The sequence below is a fragment of the Chaetomium fimeti genome (assembly GCF_033439085.1).
Source record: "Chaetomium fimeti strain CBS 168.71 chromosome Unknown B0H64scaffold_1, whole genome shotgun sequence".
Lineage (NCBI taxonomy): Eukaryota > Fungi > Ascomycota > Sordariomycetes > Sordariales > Chaetomiaceae > Chaetomium > Chaetomium fimeti.
The window spans coordinates 467,323-480,696 of NW_026944329.1; the positions used below are offsets into that span (position 1 = coordinate 467,323).

The window sequence follows — 13,374 nt, forward strand, 5'->3', positions numbered from 1 at the left end:
GGGTATTCCGATCATGATTCCCCAGCAGAGCTTTTCGAGGAGAACCGCATCTATAATAATATATGCACAACGGGCCGGTTTCGTCTTCGCCCGTCTCGTTGACATTCCGCCGGTAGATAACCGTCAAGTGTTAGCGGAGCCGTGAATGATGAGCGTATTTGGCCCAGGGCCTGTAGCAAGGGTACATCTCCACGGTGATGTTGGCTCACGCGTCGTAGGGGTAGGCTGGGCAACTACCGGGCTGTTTGCGCACACGAGTCCCAGCCCACGGTGGTACCGGTGTAGAAGGACCCAGCAGCAATGCCGGCACAGACGCTGTGATTCATGCCGCAGTCTCTAGTCATGATTACACTTCTGAAAAACATGTCTACGTTGATAGGTTGGGTTAGGTGGTACCTAGGTACCTACCTAAGGTTGCTAGTTCGAGAAAATGGACAAGTCGATCTAACCGGGTACAACGGGCGTAAGAGTGTGAAATGGGTCTACAGCAAAACTTTCGGACTGCAAATATCATATCATCGTTTATCAACGTGTTTAAAGCTGTGGGCTTTTTCCCCTACTGTCGTTGGAGTGAAGGAAAACGCGGCTAGGTGGTGGTGGGGTGGCGGTAATTAATGGTACCTGTGCGAGAGGACATTCAGCCTTGCGAAACTGCCCGGCTGTGGAGATGCCGAGCCACTCCATATGTACGATATCAAAGGTCCATTACCTGAAGAATTGGCTGCGGAATCGAAGTGTTTGACTCCTTGGTAGCTGGGTTGTTGTTAGGGGCATGGTTGTATTCATGTTAAGAGTTCACCGGAAACCATGTGATTCAGATCACAATTCACCCATTCAATCCCATCACATTTAGGGTGTGGTTGGATTGATTCGATTGTTAGGAGCGCTGCGGGAGCGACATTTCAATCCATGATCCCAGCCAAAGTTTATGGCCTGGGCGTCGGCCAAACCTGGTCTGAAGTATTGCTTCAGTCTATCAGAGGTGGGAGGGCTAGACTCTAAATTTGAGCAACTTGAAAATCCGATGACGTTCCTAAAATAGGCGTTATTACTATCATGAGTACCAATTTATAGAATCGTGCAGTAATTCCAACCGCCCACCTTTCTCGATGTGGCTCTTATCTCCTTCCCTGCCTTCGTCTTCTCCACCGCCGCTCTCTTCGACATCCACTTATTGTAATACCGTTCGAGTTCCTCCGCAAACTGAAGCGGAGGTGCCACAGTGCCGGTTCTGGCCAACTGCGCAAAGTGCTCAAGTACAGGTCGATGGCTCTCTCCATCGTTGAGAAACTTGAAGATTTCGGGACCTTTTGGCAATAGTTTCTTGAACTCTACCTCAATATTGTTGTTTCGGGTCACGAGCTTCTCGTCCTCACTGTCGTTCATGCAATCCCATCTGGTTGTGACGAAGGCCACATGGCGTTGGAACTTTTCGCCGCACATCGACTTAAGAATCCGGAGGTTGGCATGGTCGACCCCCGTCAGACGGGCGCCTTCGATGCTGTGGAAAAAAATGATGCCGCTGACCCTTTCCTGTCCCATGTTGCGGAGTTCTTCAGCAATCAGCCGAAGGACATCCATGTTCTCCTCGGTCGTGTTCTTATCCGCAAAGCCGGGAGTGTCAATGATGGTGAACTGGGGAGCATCGGATGTTTGCTCGACAATGTATCTCTCGCATTTGCTCGTACCTTCCAGGTTTAATTAGCGAGTAGTTACGTACCTACCGAGTTGGCACGGTCATATAAGAAACTTACAGGGATCAAGACCATCCCCAACCTCAATATCCGCCCCCGCTGCGGCTGCCGCGAAAGTCGACTTTCCGGTCCCATGAAGGCCAATAAGTAAAATGACTACACCCTGGTACACCATGGAGGGAACATCCATCGGATTCTAGCGACTTGACGTGTAGATGAGAGTTGTTAGGAAAGCCCACGGGGTTAGGAAAGAGATTTGATACTCGAGGGAGCTGAACGTGCGGATGCTCGCCAAGTTATTCGTTGTTGGTGGTCGAGATCATGATGAAATTGCAGACGGATCGACGCATAAGTCCAGGAATATGTAGTATCTAACTTTGGCGTGATCAGTTACCAAGGCAGGGATGCGAGGTGAGGTTGGGTACGGGTGTGCACTTTGATAGGTCTTGTCGTGGCCAGCGCATTAACTTAACCTTTGACTCGTCGGTTCACGTGGCTCGTGCCTCTGTTTAATCTTGACGTATCAGTTCAATGTTGGGCGGCGGGTTCATGTGTGATTCGATGTTGGGCGGTGCGACGGCGCTGCCCGACCGGAGCCTCCTGGCGACTGGCCCAATGCGGCCTGCTAACCAACCCTGGCGCGCGTTGATTCTTGGAGACCCCAGGCCCGAGCAGGGAGACAGAAAAGAGGGACAATGGAGAGCCTCTTGTTCCCTTTCTTTTGAACCAGACCTCCCACAAACCATTGCCTATTGACTACCTACCCAAAGTTTCCAGTAACTCTTCATATCAATCACTGGATTCGGTCGGATTAATCGAGAAAGATGACGCAGGCAGACGCTATAAGCAAATCCGATGCCCTGATAGCTTTGATGGGCTTGACCGGCGCCGGCAAGACGACATTTGCAAACGTCGCGGTTGGCGACCCAACCAAGTTGCAGGTCGGGCATGGCGTGAATCCATGTGAGGGAACCCATTGTCACCAGCCGCGGTTAACTAATTCAACAATGGTCTACAGGCACACAAGATCCCCAGATCGTCCGTTTTGCTCTAGACGGCCGCACAGTTGTTCTGATAGACACTCCCGGGTTCGATGACGACACTCGGTCTGACGTGGAGATTCTTCAAGACATCGTCAAGTGGTTGGCCGATAAGGGATATCTCAAAAAGTACCGCCTCGACGGCCTGATCATGCTCCACCCCATTACTATGAACCGGGTCGGCGGGACCGAGAGGAGACGTACTCGCCTCCTCCAGAAAATTCTAGGCGAGAAGGCCTACGAGAGGATCATCATCGCGACCACCATGTGGGACGACATGAAGTCGGAAGACGCTATGCAAAGCCGGCTCGATGGCCGGAAAGCTGCAGGGGGTGTGTGGGCCGAGCTAGTTGGCAAGGGCACCCAGATTGTGCGACATCAAAACAACCAAGAGTCAACGCACAAGATCATCCGGAAGATCATCAAGACATCAGATAGGCTTGGAAAGCTCGAGCCTTTGCTCCAAACCGAGTTGGAGATCAACCCGCGCGTCGTCACTACGTCAGCCGGCAAGGAGGTGAAGAGTGAGATCTTGAAAAGTATCAAGAAAACCAGGAAAGATATCAAGGAACACCAGCAAACTCGCCCCCAACGGCCTGGAAAACGGTGTTCAGATGCTACCATTCGGAGGGAGTGGAAGGAGTGGCGCGAGGACGAGAGGCTGCTGGATGAGAAGCTCGACATGCTGGAATTCCGGCTGAAAAAGTTAAACTCCTTGTCTGTAAGTCGTGAACCTTTCCTAATAGTCACTTGAGAACTTATAGTCTGCCATGGGTATAACCCTTCGGAGATCAATACGAGACCTAGAGTTGCTAATTCTTCGTTTCAAAGTTCCGATTCAAAAGTTTTCTTTCCTCGTTGTTTGGTAGATAGGTAGCTTCGTCGGTTGTTACATGCTATCCCGTCTGTTATTTAAGGACTGGGAGGGTAGGAGGGGCCAGAAGTCAATTGAGTTGGTTGGTACCCACCAATACCGTGATAATAACCCAGCGAGTGCTCTGCACTTGAGCCTGTTGTGCCCAGGTCTTTACCGTGGCAGTAACAGCAACCCATGGCATTTGCAAGGTTGTGTCGCTCTGGGATCCGGAAAGCAATCCATGATCAATCACTCAAGTTGTTTAACGCAGACTAGCACGCACCCGGACCCATTTGCGATTGGGTCGGGAAGTAGCTTAAATGTTTTATTGTTCACTTAGTTCTAAGACGTTTATAGAATTACACAAAACCCGGTGTTCACCTTCTTCATTACCTCTCTGCCCGCCATCGTTTTCTTAACCCCCTTTCGCTTCGGATCGCGTGCCTCCTGTTCTAGCTGAAGCGGGCGGTGACTACCGCGGCCAAAGCGGGCAAAGTGGCGGAGGACTTCAAAATACACGTCTGGGTCGCCTCCTCGGAGGTCAAAGACGGCCACACTGTTCCCGTTGAATTTCAGAGAATTCTCCCTCAGCTCTTCGCCGAAATTCTCGTATTGCATCATTTTCTCGGCTCGGATGTGATTCCACATAGTGGTGACGCAGGCCATGCGCGGGTAAAATGCCTCGCCGCATATTGCTTTGAAGATGTCGAAGTTGAACTTGCTTGTCCCCGTAAAACGCTTGTCGGTGATTTTGTGGAAGTATATAGCGCCGGTAACCTTGGCATCGTTTCCGAGGCCTTTAAGCTGGTTTACGATCTCCTGGAGAACCCCGAGGTTTCGACTCGCGCCTGCCACGTCTTCCAAGCCGGGAGTGTCTATGAGAGCGAATGTGGTCCCGTATAACGGGACCCTGTAGACCTTGCAACGTGAGGTACCTTGGATTCTTGGTCAGTCCTGACTGAGTCAAACTGTTGATAAGAGTAATACGTTGGAGGGGACGTACAGGGGTTTGGCCCATGCCCGACTTGGATATCGTTGCCGCCGAGGCCGGCTACTTCCTTAACGAAAGCGGACTTCCCTGATCCGGTGGGCCCGATGAGGAGGAGGGTCACCTCTGGAGACGCCATATTCACGGGCATCGTCGACTCTTGGGGGATAAGGATCGATGTTGTTGAGACCCGTCACCTCCAGTCCCCAAGACGGATGGAAAGATACGAAAGCACGGACACCACGCGTGACGCGACAGATAAAACTGGGCTTGTGTTGATGATGGGTGATGAGCCATTAAGGAGTCGGCGCGTGGATAAAACGCGAGGGGACGGCTTCAATCTGTGAAATATTATGATGCCACGTTAATTCGACAATACCGGCCCATCCCGAACCTAACGCACCCCCAAGCTTCCCAACGTGTCGGCTCGACGTTGGTGGGTGTGACCCCAATTGGAGCCCAGTAAAACTGACGGATGCCCAACACTAACCGGCACCGGTGAGGGCCAGGTGGACTCGGGCGCAAATTCAAATTGTCGAAATCAGGGCAAAACGCAATCCAACCTACATGTACCTAGGCAACGCGAACTCGATTCGAGCCCTTCAGTGCGCCGGCCCATATCAACAAAATCCCGTAGCTCGGCTTTCTCGTCGGTTTCGTTGGAATCTCCTCTCTTTGCATTGTGCCATTGGTTCAGGGAGATGGGGCGAGAGGTTTTGATTGGGCTGATCGGTGTGACCGGGTCCGGGAAAACAACATTTGCGTCGATCGCGTCTGGCCAATCAGATTTGAAAATTGGACGCACACTCAGATCCTGTGGGACAGTCCAGCCCCCCGTCTCCGGCGCCAACGGAGACGTTTGAGCATGAACAGGCTAACAAGCATAACAGGCACCCAAGAGCCTCAGGTGGTCAGATTCGAGGTGGATGGGCACTCTATTGTCTTGGTTGACACCCCGGGATTCGATGATGACGAGAGGTCCGACGTCGAGATTTTCCAAATCATCGCGAAATGGCTTTGGCTATACAATTCCGGAGAACGCCGCCTCTTGCTCGACGGCCTCATTCTTTTCCACCCCATTACAGCCAACCGAATCGGCGGCACCGAGCGGGAACGAACACGTCTCCTCCAGACGATCCTAGGCGAGAATGCCTACAAGAGGGTGATAATCGGCACGACCATGTGGGACGATCTCAGAAACGACGACGACAGGTTCACCCACGGGATAGATGGTCGATTGGAAGAGGGAGAAGTATGGAGCGAGATGAACGCCAAGGGCGCCACCATCCTTCGTCACAACAACAACAAAGATTCGGCACACGGCATTATACGGCAAATTATCCAGAAGTCCGAGGTTGAGGGCGGCGGGGTTCAGCTGCAGTTGCGGCAGGAGCTGATCGACGTCAAGGGAAACGTCTCCAAGACCAGGGTCGGGAGGGAAGTGAAGCGACATATCAAGGACAAGCTCCAGGTGCTCAACGACAATCTCAGGGAATTAGACTCCAGCAACCCTCAAGCGCAGGTCAGCGACACCAACCTGCAATCATAGGAGTGGGAGGAAAATAGAAAGGAGGTCGTGCAGAAAATTGAGGATAGGTAGCGAGAAGGAGTTGCGGAAGTTGCGCGAATTACTGGTGAGTGCCACTCTCCTGCTACAGCTTCCCCTAGCGCGCAGAGACAATACGGGTGTCTAGAAAGGCACCGACGCACCATCCTCCTATAAGTGGATCGAGAAAGTCGTCATTGACGCTAGATCCCTCAAGATGATGCTAGATGAGGACGAGAGGGTTTAGTTCGAGGTTATCGCGTAGCCGTTCAATCAACGGTTGATGAATGTCCTCAACTACTACCAAGCGCGGATGGCAAACAGCGTCCTAGGCTTTCCAGAATTGTCGAAGTTGATCTGGGAATGGATTATGGTGGACCCAGGTGGAGTGATTCAAAGTCTTGCCCGTTGTCCAGCGTGCATGGCGATATTTCGTAACAATATACGATGCCGCTATCGTGGTACCTGTGGTCATTTGTAGAAAAGAGAGGCATTCCAAGGTTGGGATTTTTGATTGATGTATGTGGCATCGGCTGTCCCTGACACCGTGCTGGTTGCCTTTCCTGGCTGGACTCCGCCGCGGGATCGATGGGGAAAGCCGCGGATGAATTCGCCATTATAAAACCCGCATGATACACTCTGACCCAACGTACCACAGGAATAAATAGGACTGGAGCTCGGGTAACCAGTTGTGACACCGTTGTCATGTCGATACCTACACCCGCCCACCACGCAGCTTCATCACCCTGCCGCGTCAGCAGCGCGTAAAGAAGAAGGGCTCATTATTCGGGTATCTGAAGACACCGTCTATCTCCGTCCAACTCCATGCAATAGAAAACCAGTTCCCCGCCGAACCCACATGCCGACTACGAAGTAACCGAGCCTCCTCCGTTACGCTCAGCAGCCCAGCCAGCCGGGGCCGGCTCGGCCGGTATTAGGTAAAAGAATATGGTATCATCAACTCTCCGGTGCATCAGCAACACCCCCGATTACGCCTCCTTGCGGTCAATGTGAACACCTCTTCCCACTCCCTCAGCCCTTGCCCGGCCCCTCTCCCCTTCCTCCTCCTCCGGCCCACGTCATCCGCCGTCATCGTGCTCTTGACACTCCCCCCGTCGCTAGTCCCAGCATTCCATATCGCACCAGCATCTCCATACTGGATCCCACTCTCTGGGTCATCGGGGTCGATCTCGCCCAACTCAATCTTGGTCAGGATCATCCTCGCCAGGCGGCCAAACACCTCGTCGACGCCGTCGCCGCTGCGGGCGCTGACCTCCATGGTGACGGGGATGTGCATGGTGCTAGCCCAGCGGCTAGCCTCGACGGCGGAGACGGCGCGGCCGTCGGGGGCGACGGTGGCGCGCAGCTGGCCGCCCAGGCCCGGGTGGACGGTGGAGGTGGACGAGTACGACGACGACAGGGCGGGCGTGCTGGCGTACGACGACGCCGTCGCCGAGCTGATGCTCCCCCCGGGCGTCGGTGGCGGTACCCCCATGTCGATCAGCGGGTCGCCCGACACGTCCAGTTTGGTCCCGACCAGCAGTACCGGCAGCTCCCGCGACGCTATCGCCCGCGCGTCGTTGAGGAATGGTTGTAGGCTGTGGAATGACGAGCGTGACGTCACGTCGTAGACTAGAATCGCGCCCGCCGCGTTGCGGTAGAATCCGTGTGTTGTCGCCCGGAAGCGTTCTGTCCCTGCCGTGTCCCAGAGCTGGGAGAGCTGTGTTAGTTATATGTCTAGAGGGTCTGATATGTACGGGCGGGGAGGGATGTTGAGCGTACCTGCAGCTTTATCCTCTTCCTCCGCGCCCCCGTGCCAACCTTGATGATCTTGCTTGCGAACTCGACGCTTAGTGTTGCGGAGGACTCGACGAGCCACTCATCCTTGACGAACCGATGTAGCAGACAGGATCTAGGTTCTGTTAGCGGACGCCGGGAGTTCCGGGACTATGGCCACTCACTTGCCCGCCCCGCTCGGCCCTATTAATATTATTTTTGCTAGATAGTCGTACATGCTCCCCAATTCTTGCTCGCGCACCGTCCCATTGCTGCTGTCCTCACTGGCGCCCGACGACCCCCGCGGGCGCGTCATGCCCGGCAACTCGAAGCTGCTCATGCGTGATCGACGAGAGTTTGTGGAATATTGGTCGAGATATTGTTGCGCGCGCGCAGTCGATTACCGGTTGTCGGTTGGTGTTGTGTGTCAACTTTAAATGCCTTCCCAATCTTGCGTCTATCGTTCTCGGGTCTTCCCAGCGCGTCGTGTACCTTGTCTCCTGATTGCTGCTTGTCGCGATGTTGCTCGAGTGAACGTTATCTGAGTGGATGCTGCCGGGTCATGCCTGCAGTGACATGTGGGGTCAGTCACAGGCAGCGCAGCCAACCAACAATGCGGCGCGGTTCTTCCAAATTTCAAACACGATTGGGAAATTTCCCCGTATCATACCGAAAGAGAACGTAACTTACAAAAGCACCCTGCATTGGAAACCGGGGTCCTGACTTGGAGCCGAGGCATCCCATGCATTTCCCCATATCGGCAGGGGGGAACGACCGGCATTGGCGCGGGCCATTGAACGGCTCATCCCGTTTAACATGCACTTCACAACCACACCTCTCAACCGTGAATCTTACTTTTGAAACCAAAGCCTCCATCTCCATACCACACACCCCAAAATGAAGATCTCAGGCCGCACCTTCGTCGTATCAGGCGGGTAAGCACCCAACTTGGCCCCAACAACCCCCAAGAGCTCTAGCTTGTCAGTCCCAAATCTCCTACTAACACCCACCACCAGCGCCTCCGGTCTCGGCCGGGCCTGCGTGCGCGACATCTGCGCGCTCGGCGGGCACGCAGCAATCCTGGACATGAACGAAGAGCTCGGCAGCGCGCTAGTCCAAGAACTCGGCGGCTCCCAAGCCAAGTTCCTGCCATGCGACGTGACCGACACGGACAGCATCGCCGGCGCGGTGGCGGCAGCGGTGGCGTGGGCATCCGAGACGGGCAAGCCGCTGGGCGGGGTGATTCCCGCGGCGGGGGTGGGGTTCCCGGGCTTGGTGCTGGACAAGCAGCTGCGGCCGGTGTCGCTGGAGAACGTGGACCTGGTGCTGCGCATCAACCTGCGGGGCACGCTGGACCTGGTGCGGCAGGTGCTTCCGCATCTGGGGGCGGTGGAGCCCGAGGGTGTGGATGGGGAGCGCGGCGTGGTGGTGATGGTGGCGAGCGCGGCGGCGTTTGAGGGGCAGATGGGCCAGGTGGCGTACGCGGCGAGCAAGGGGGCCGTGGCGGCCATGACGCTGCCCATGGCGCGGGACCTGTCGCGGTTCGGCATCCGTGTTGTTACCATTGCCCCGAGCATGTTCGAGTCCAACATGACGGCGCACATGTCGGACAAGGTGCGCGTGGGGCTGAAGAAGGCCATGGAGTTCCCCGCGCGGCCGGGGCAGCCCGAGGAGTTTGCTTCGCTGGTCCGGCAGGCAATTGAAAATGTCATGTTGAACGGGGTAGTGATTAGGTTGGATGGAGCGACACGAATGCCCAGCAAGTTGTGATCAAGTGGGTGGGATTGGATGTGTTGCTTCATACAATGCTGGGAGGACCTGGTTATTGTCGAAACAATCTCAAGAAGGCGAGCCGCAGCCAGTGGAATGTCCTACAAATATGATAGACTGCTACTCTACATGAGCTTGAGCCGTCAGGCTCGGTAATACGCCTGTTCTACCCGTGAAGACCTGCTACGGCGTCGTCCCGAGCGCTGGTACACCACTGCTTTCTTCCAACAGAACAACGCTGATAACTATGCTGACGTAGGCCTGACAAGCTAAGGGACCTCGTAGGACCCATCGCTGGGCCAAGATGGGGCCCAGACCATCTCACCACCTCTCTAGTTGTGGCTAGGCCGCCTGTCATCTCTGTAACGGTCATGCACCCACCGGTCGTGCACCGAGGGTGGGCTCAACCTACCCCGCCTACGAACGGGTAGGCGGGGAGAGGACAGAGGCGGTCGGCGGTTTGGCGGAGACGAGTTCAGCCTTCTATTGTCGCGAGGCGGGGGTGAGCAGGCCCGGGAGGGAATCGGGGAGGAGGCCCGAAAGATAGACGGCGATCGCGACCGGTTCCGCATTGAGAACCCGGAGATGCCGGCACCAGCCAGACGTGTGCCGACGGCCACGCCATCGAGGAATGCTTGTGTTGCCTCCGGGTTCTTTCTCGAGGACACGGGCACCGAAATGCCCATGACTCTACTCATATGATCAAGCAGGGCGGCCTGCTGTTCGGTCCACCTGTCTCCAGGACCCATGGCTGTCAGGGCCATGGCTCTACCATGGCCCAGGGCTTCCATCAGGGAGGAGCCCTCTTGCTTCGTGGTTGGACCGTTTCGGCTACCCCAACGGCCCTCCATCTGCCCCGGTGCTCTTCTATGAGCACGCGAGGATGCCGACGGGAAATGGTCGATGGGCCACGCCTGAACAACTGCGATGGCCTTGTGGGCGACTGCCTCCTTTGCGAGCTGTTCGCAGTCGTATTGCTTGTCGCCCCGGACAATCAAATCGCGCAGCTTTACGTGGCAAGTGAACTTGCCGCCCTGCAAAGTTTGAAGTTGCCACTCCAAGTTGAAATGGCGCATCTGGCACTCTCTCGAGAGGCGCCCTAGCACGCTTGGATAATGGCCAGATTGAACAGTTCCGTTGAGGGCGGGAGCACTGGTGTTCACGGAGGCCTGCGAATTCGTAATCGCAGATAAGCCTGGATTCCCTGTGCCTCTGTGGCCACTCGATGCCGATGTTTGCCCAGCGGCGGCCCCGTTAGGGGCGCTAGGGCCGGCACGGGCATTGCGCTCCCTACGCAGGCGTAGCTGTGCCTGCTCGAACAGTTCCTTAGCGCGCCTTAGCGGGCTTCCCTGGTTATGAGCAGAAGCAGCCCACGAGCGGGGAGCGCCACTGCCTTTGGGCTCGGTGGACTGATGATGGCTGGTGTCCGGGCGATTGGCCGAGGGTGTTTCGTAGAGGGCGCGCGGGAAGACAGTCGCGATCGAGGGGATCTCACCTGGCTCAACTGCACAATTTAGTACATTCTCAGGTAACACAATAGGAAAATACAAACGGGAGGCAGGTCGACCTGTGGGTTGATTCACATTGCGCCCTTTGCTCTCTGTTGACCGTCGGTTAGCGAAACCAACTTAATAGCGCTGGAGCCAAAGGATAAGTTACCTTGGGGCTCCAGTTTGACCTTTCCAGAGCCCAGTAAAACCTGGGCATTGTCGGGTTCGCGTTTTACTTCAGGGAGTGCCAGAGGCACCCGTGACTCACCGGGCTCCTGTTTGACTTCCGGCAGGTCCATGGTGGACTGTGTTGAATTCGCCATCGGTCCGCTAGAGGGGGGCCTGGGCAGTCTGCTGGTCACTGCAAAACACGCAGGTGATAGGGCCGCGAACCTATATATGGGAAAAAAGATCAAAATCAACGATGAAGAAAGTGGTAGTGTACGTTGACACGATGAATGGCGGAGTTGGGAGAGAAGAATTGACGGGGACTGGTGGAATTGGACAGGAACGAGATCGGCTATTTATTTGGTAGAAGCGAATGATCAAACCGGTCCCAAGTTCCGGATTTGTGCGTTCTGGAACCGGATGAAATTTGAAGATGGAAGGTACAGCCATGCCGATGGGGAGTTGTAGAGCAGCAGCAGCAATTGGCTCGGCACTGTGAAGGAATTTGGTTTCGGTGTTCACCACTGGGAACCTCGGCTTTTTTGACACAGCGTGTTAATTAAACTTTCGTTCAATAAATTTGTGTCTCGCCGTTTGTATGCAAGTGCCACCCGCAGAATCGCGGACTGCCCGCAGATTCTCGATTTGACGGCCCAGTTTCTGCTGTTTCCTGTTTACCTAGCATTTGGTACTTATGGGCTTGGCTCCCACTAGCACAGACGCTCGACCAACTCCTCGCCCTTCTCCCACCGCTGGAGGCTTTCGACTTGTTGGTCATACCACGCATTTAGTGTGGCCTCTTCGACATATCCCATGTGTGGCGTCAGCAGTACCCGGCTTCGCCCGTCCTGGCCCCATTTCGTTGTCCTCCACCGACTGTCTAGGGGCAGTGGCTCCAGATCAAACACATCCAGCGCCGCTGCCCGGATGCCGCCCTTCTCTAGCACACCCAGCAAATCCTCCTCCACCACTAGCGGGCCCCTAGATGTATTGACAAAGATAGCTGTCGACTTCATCATCTCCAGGTCCGCTGCCGTAACAATCCCCCGAGAGCGATCCGACAGCACCAGATGCATGCTGACCACATCCGCAGTCCGGAATAACTCCTCCTTCCCGACCGCCGCGAACGTCTTCCGACCCTCAGCATCCTCCACCGGCAGCCCCGCCTCCCGAGCCCTCTCATCAGCGCGCTCCTGCGTCAGATTCTCACTCCACGCAACCACACGCATACCGAACCCAACACTCATGATGCGCGCGACAGCCACTCCGAGACGGCCGAGGCCCACCACGCCAAACACCTTCCCGCGCAAGCTGACGGCGGGCGCGGTCTGCCAAGCGCCGGACTTGACGGCGGCGTCGTCCTGGGCGAGGTTGCGGGCCGCGGCGAGCACCATGGCCACGCAGTGCTCCGTCGTGCTGTCTGCGAGGGCCGGCCCGGCCTTCCCGGGGGGCGCGCGGTGGCCGGTCCCCACGACGGGGATCCCGCGCGCCTGTAGGGCGTCGAGGTCCAGCGCCAGATTGCGGTTGCCTGTTGTGAGCAGTAGCTGCAGGTTGGGTAGGCGGGAGACGAGCTCGCTTGGGAAGGGGGTGCGCTCGCGCATGGTGGCTGGTGGGGGTTAGTCTGGGGGTGGCCGGAGGGTTGGGAAAGGGGGGATATACAGATTACGGTGAAGGGTTCGAGGCGCGCGACTAGGTTGCCTTTCACGTCTTGAGGCGTGTCGGGGCGGTTGTAGGGGCGCAGCGTGTCCTTGAAGAATGAGACATCGTATTTGGATGGGTCGAGGGCCTTGAACTTGGGCTCAGAAATCCCTTGGTAGTCGTCGAGGACGGCGACCTTGACTGGGCGAGACATGGCTGACAAAGTTCGGGTGTTGTGGATGTGTCGAGAAGGATACAAAGGTGTTGCTCTAGTGAACACCTTTGTGAGAGACTGCATACCTCATGAGGTAGCTTTTGACCGGTTGCTTGATGCACTGGATGTCGTTTGCCGTCAGCGAGGTCCACGATCCCGTCATTGCCGGCCCCACTCGTGTTCCACGGCACCTT

At 55.8% G+C, this 13,374-nt stretch overlaps 8 protein-coding genes across 8 annotated transcripts; 3 read left to right on the forward strand and 5 right to left on the reverse strand.

Annotated features, from left to right (window-relative positions):
• Positions 1-863: 863 nt before the first annotated feature.
• On the reverse strand, positions 864-2,317 carry B0H64DRAFT_379401 (P-loop containing nucleoside triphosphate hydrolase protein). Its single transcript, XM_062802661.1, has 2 exons — positions 1,755-2,317; positions 864-1,688 (listed from the first exon to the last, which is right to left on the reverse strand). The coding sequence occupies exons 1-2, from the start codon at positions 1,882-1,884 to the stop codon at positions 1,069-1,071; spliced, it is 750 nt and encodes a 249-aa protein (XP_062663416.1). The 5' UTR covers positions 1,885-2,317; the 3' UTR covers positions 864-1,068.
• B0H64DRAFT_379403 (P-loop containing nucleoside triphosphate hydrolase protein) lies at positions 2,318-3,898 on the forward strand. Its single transcript, XM_062802662.1, has 3 exons — positions 2,318-2,657; positions 2,713-3,455; positions 3,566-3,898. The coding sequence occupies exons 1-3, from the start codon at positions 2,519-2,521 to the stop codon at positions 3,605-3,607; spliced, it is 924 nt and encodes a 307-aa protein (XP_062663417.1). The 5' UTR covers positions 2,318-2,518; the 3' UTR covers positions 3,608-3,898.
• Positions 3,899-3,941: 43 nt separating this feature from the next.
• On the reverse strand, positions 3,942-4,717 carry B0H64DRAFT_437112 (uncharacterized protein; the record flags this gene model as incomplete). Its single annotated transcript, XM_062806222.1, has 2 exons — positions 3,942-4,525; positions 4,594-4,717. The coding sequence occupies 2 exons, from the start codon at positions 4,715-4,717 to the stop codon at positions 3,942-3,944; spliced, it is 708 nt and encodes a 235-aa protein (XP_062663418.1).
• A 287-nt stretch (positions 4,718-5,004) lies between these two features.
• Positions 5,005-6,310, forward strand: B0H64DRAFT_2609 (P-loop containing nucleoside triphosphate hydrolase protein). Its single transcript, XM_062799990.1, has 2 exons — positions 5,005-5,394; positions 5,469-6,310. The coding sequence occupies exons 1-2, from the start codon at positions 5,280-5,282 to the stop codon at positions 6,125-6,127; spliced, it is 774 nt and encodes a 257-aa protein (XP_062663419.1). The 5' UTR covers positions 5,005-5,279; the 3' UTR covers positions 6,128-6,310.
• Positions 6,311-6,843: 533 nt separating this feature from the next.
• Positions 6,844-8,492, reverse strand: B0H64DRAFT_379411 (P-loop containing nucleoside triphosphate hydrolase protein). The gene is made up of 3 exons (XM_062802663.1): positions 8,086-8,492; positions 7,907-8,036; positions 6,844-7,835 (listed from the first exon to the last, which is right to left on the reverse strand). The coding sequence occupies exons 1-3, from the start codon at positions 8,238-8,240 to the stop codon at positions 7,098-7,100; spliced, it is 1,023 nt and encodes a 340-aa protein (XP_062663420.1). The 5' UTR covers positions 8,241-8,492; the 3' UTR covers positions 6,844-7,097.
• Positions 8,493-8,580: 88 nt separating this feature from the next.
• Positions 8,581-9,798, forward strand: B0H64DRAFT_379412 (uncharacterized protein). Its single transcript, XM_062802664.1, has 2 exons — positions 8,581-8,835; positions 8,917-9,798. Exons 1-2 carry the CDS (start codon positions 8,798-8,800, stop codon positions 9,668-9,670), a joined length of 792 nt encoding a protein of 263 aa, XP_062663421.1. The 5' UTR covers positions 8,581-8,797; the 3' UTR covers positions 9,671-9,798.
• B0H64DRAFT_379413 (uncharacterized protein) lies at positions 9,799-11,782 on the reverse strand. The gene is made up of 4 exons (XM_062802665.1): positions 11,554-11,782; positions 11,330-11,502; positions 11,238-11,270; positions 9,799-11,174 (listed from the first exon to the last, which is right to left on the reverse strand). Exons 2-4 carry the CDS (start codon positions 11,481-11,483, stop codon positions 10,003-10,005), a joined length of 1,359 nt encoding a protein of 452 aa, XP_062663422.1. The 5' UTR covers positions 11,484-11,502; positions 11,554-11,782; the 3' UTR covers positions 9,799-10,002.
• A 256-nt stretch (positions 11,783-12,038) lies between these two features.
• B0H64DRAFT_369228 (D-isomer specific 2-hydroxyacid dehydrogenase) lies at positions 12,039-13,180 on the reverse strand (the record flags this gene model as incomplete). The annotated part of the gene is made up of 2 exons (XM_062802011.1): positions 12,039-12,934; positions 12,988-13,180. 2 exons carry the CDS (start codon positions 13,178-13,180, stop codon positions 12,039-12,041), a joined length of 1,089 nt encoding a protein of 362 aa, XP_062663423.1.
• Between the last annotated feature and the right edge of the window lie 194 nt (positions 13,181-13,374).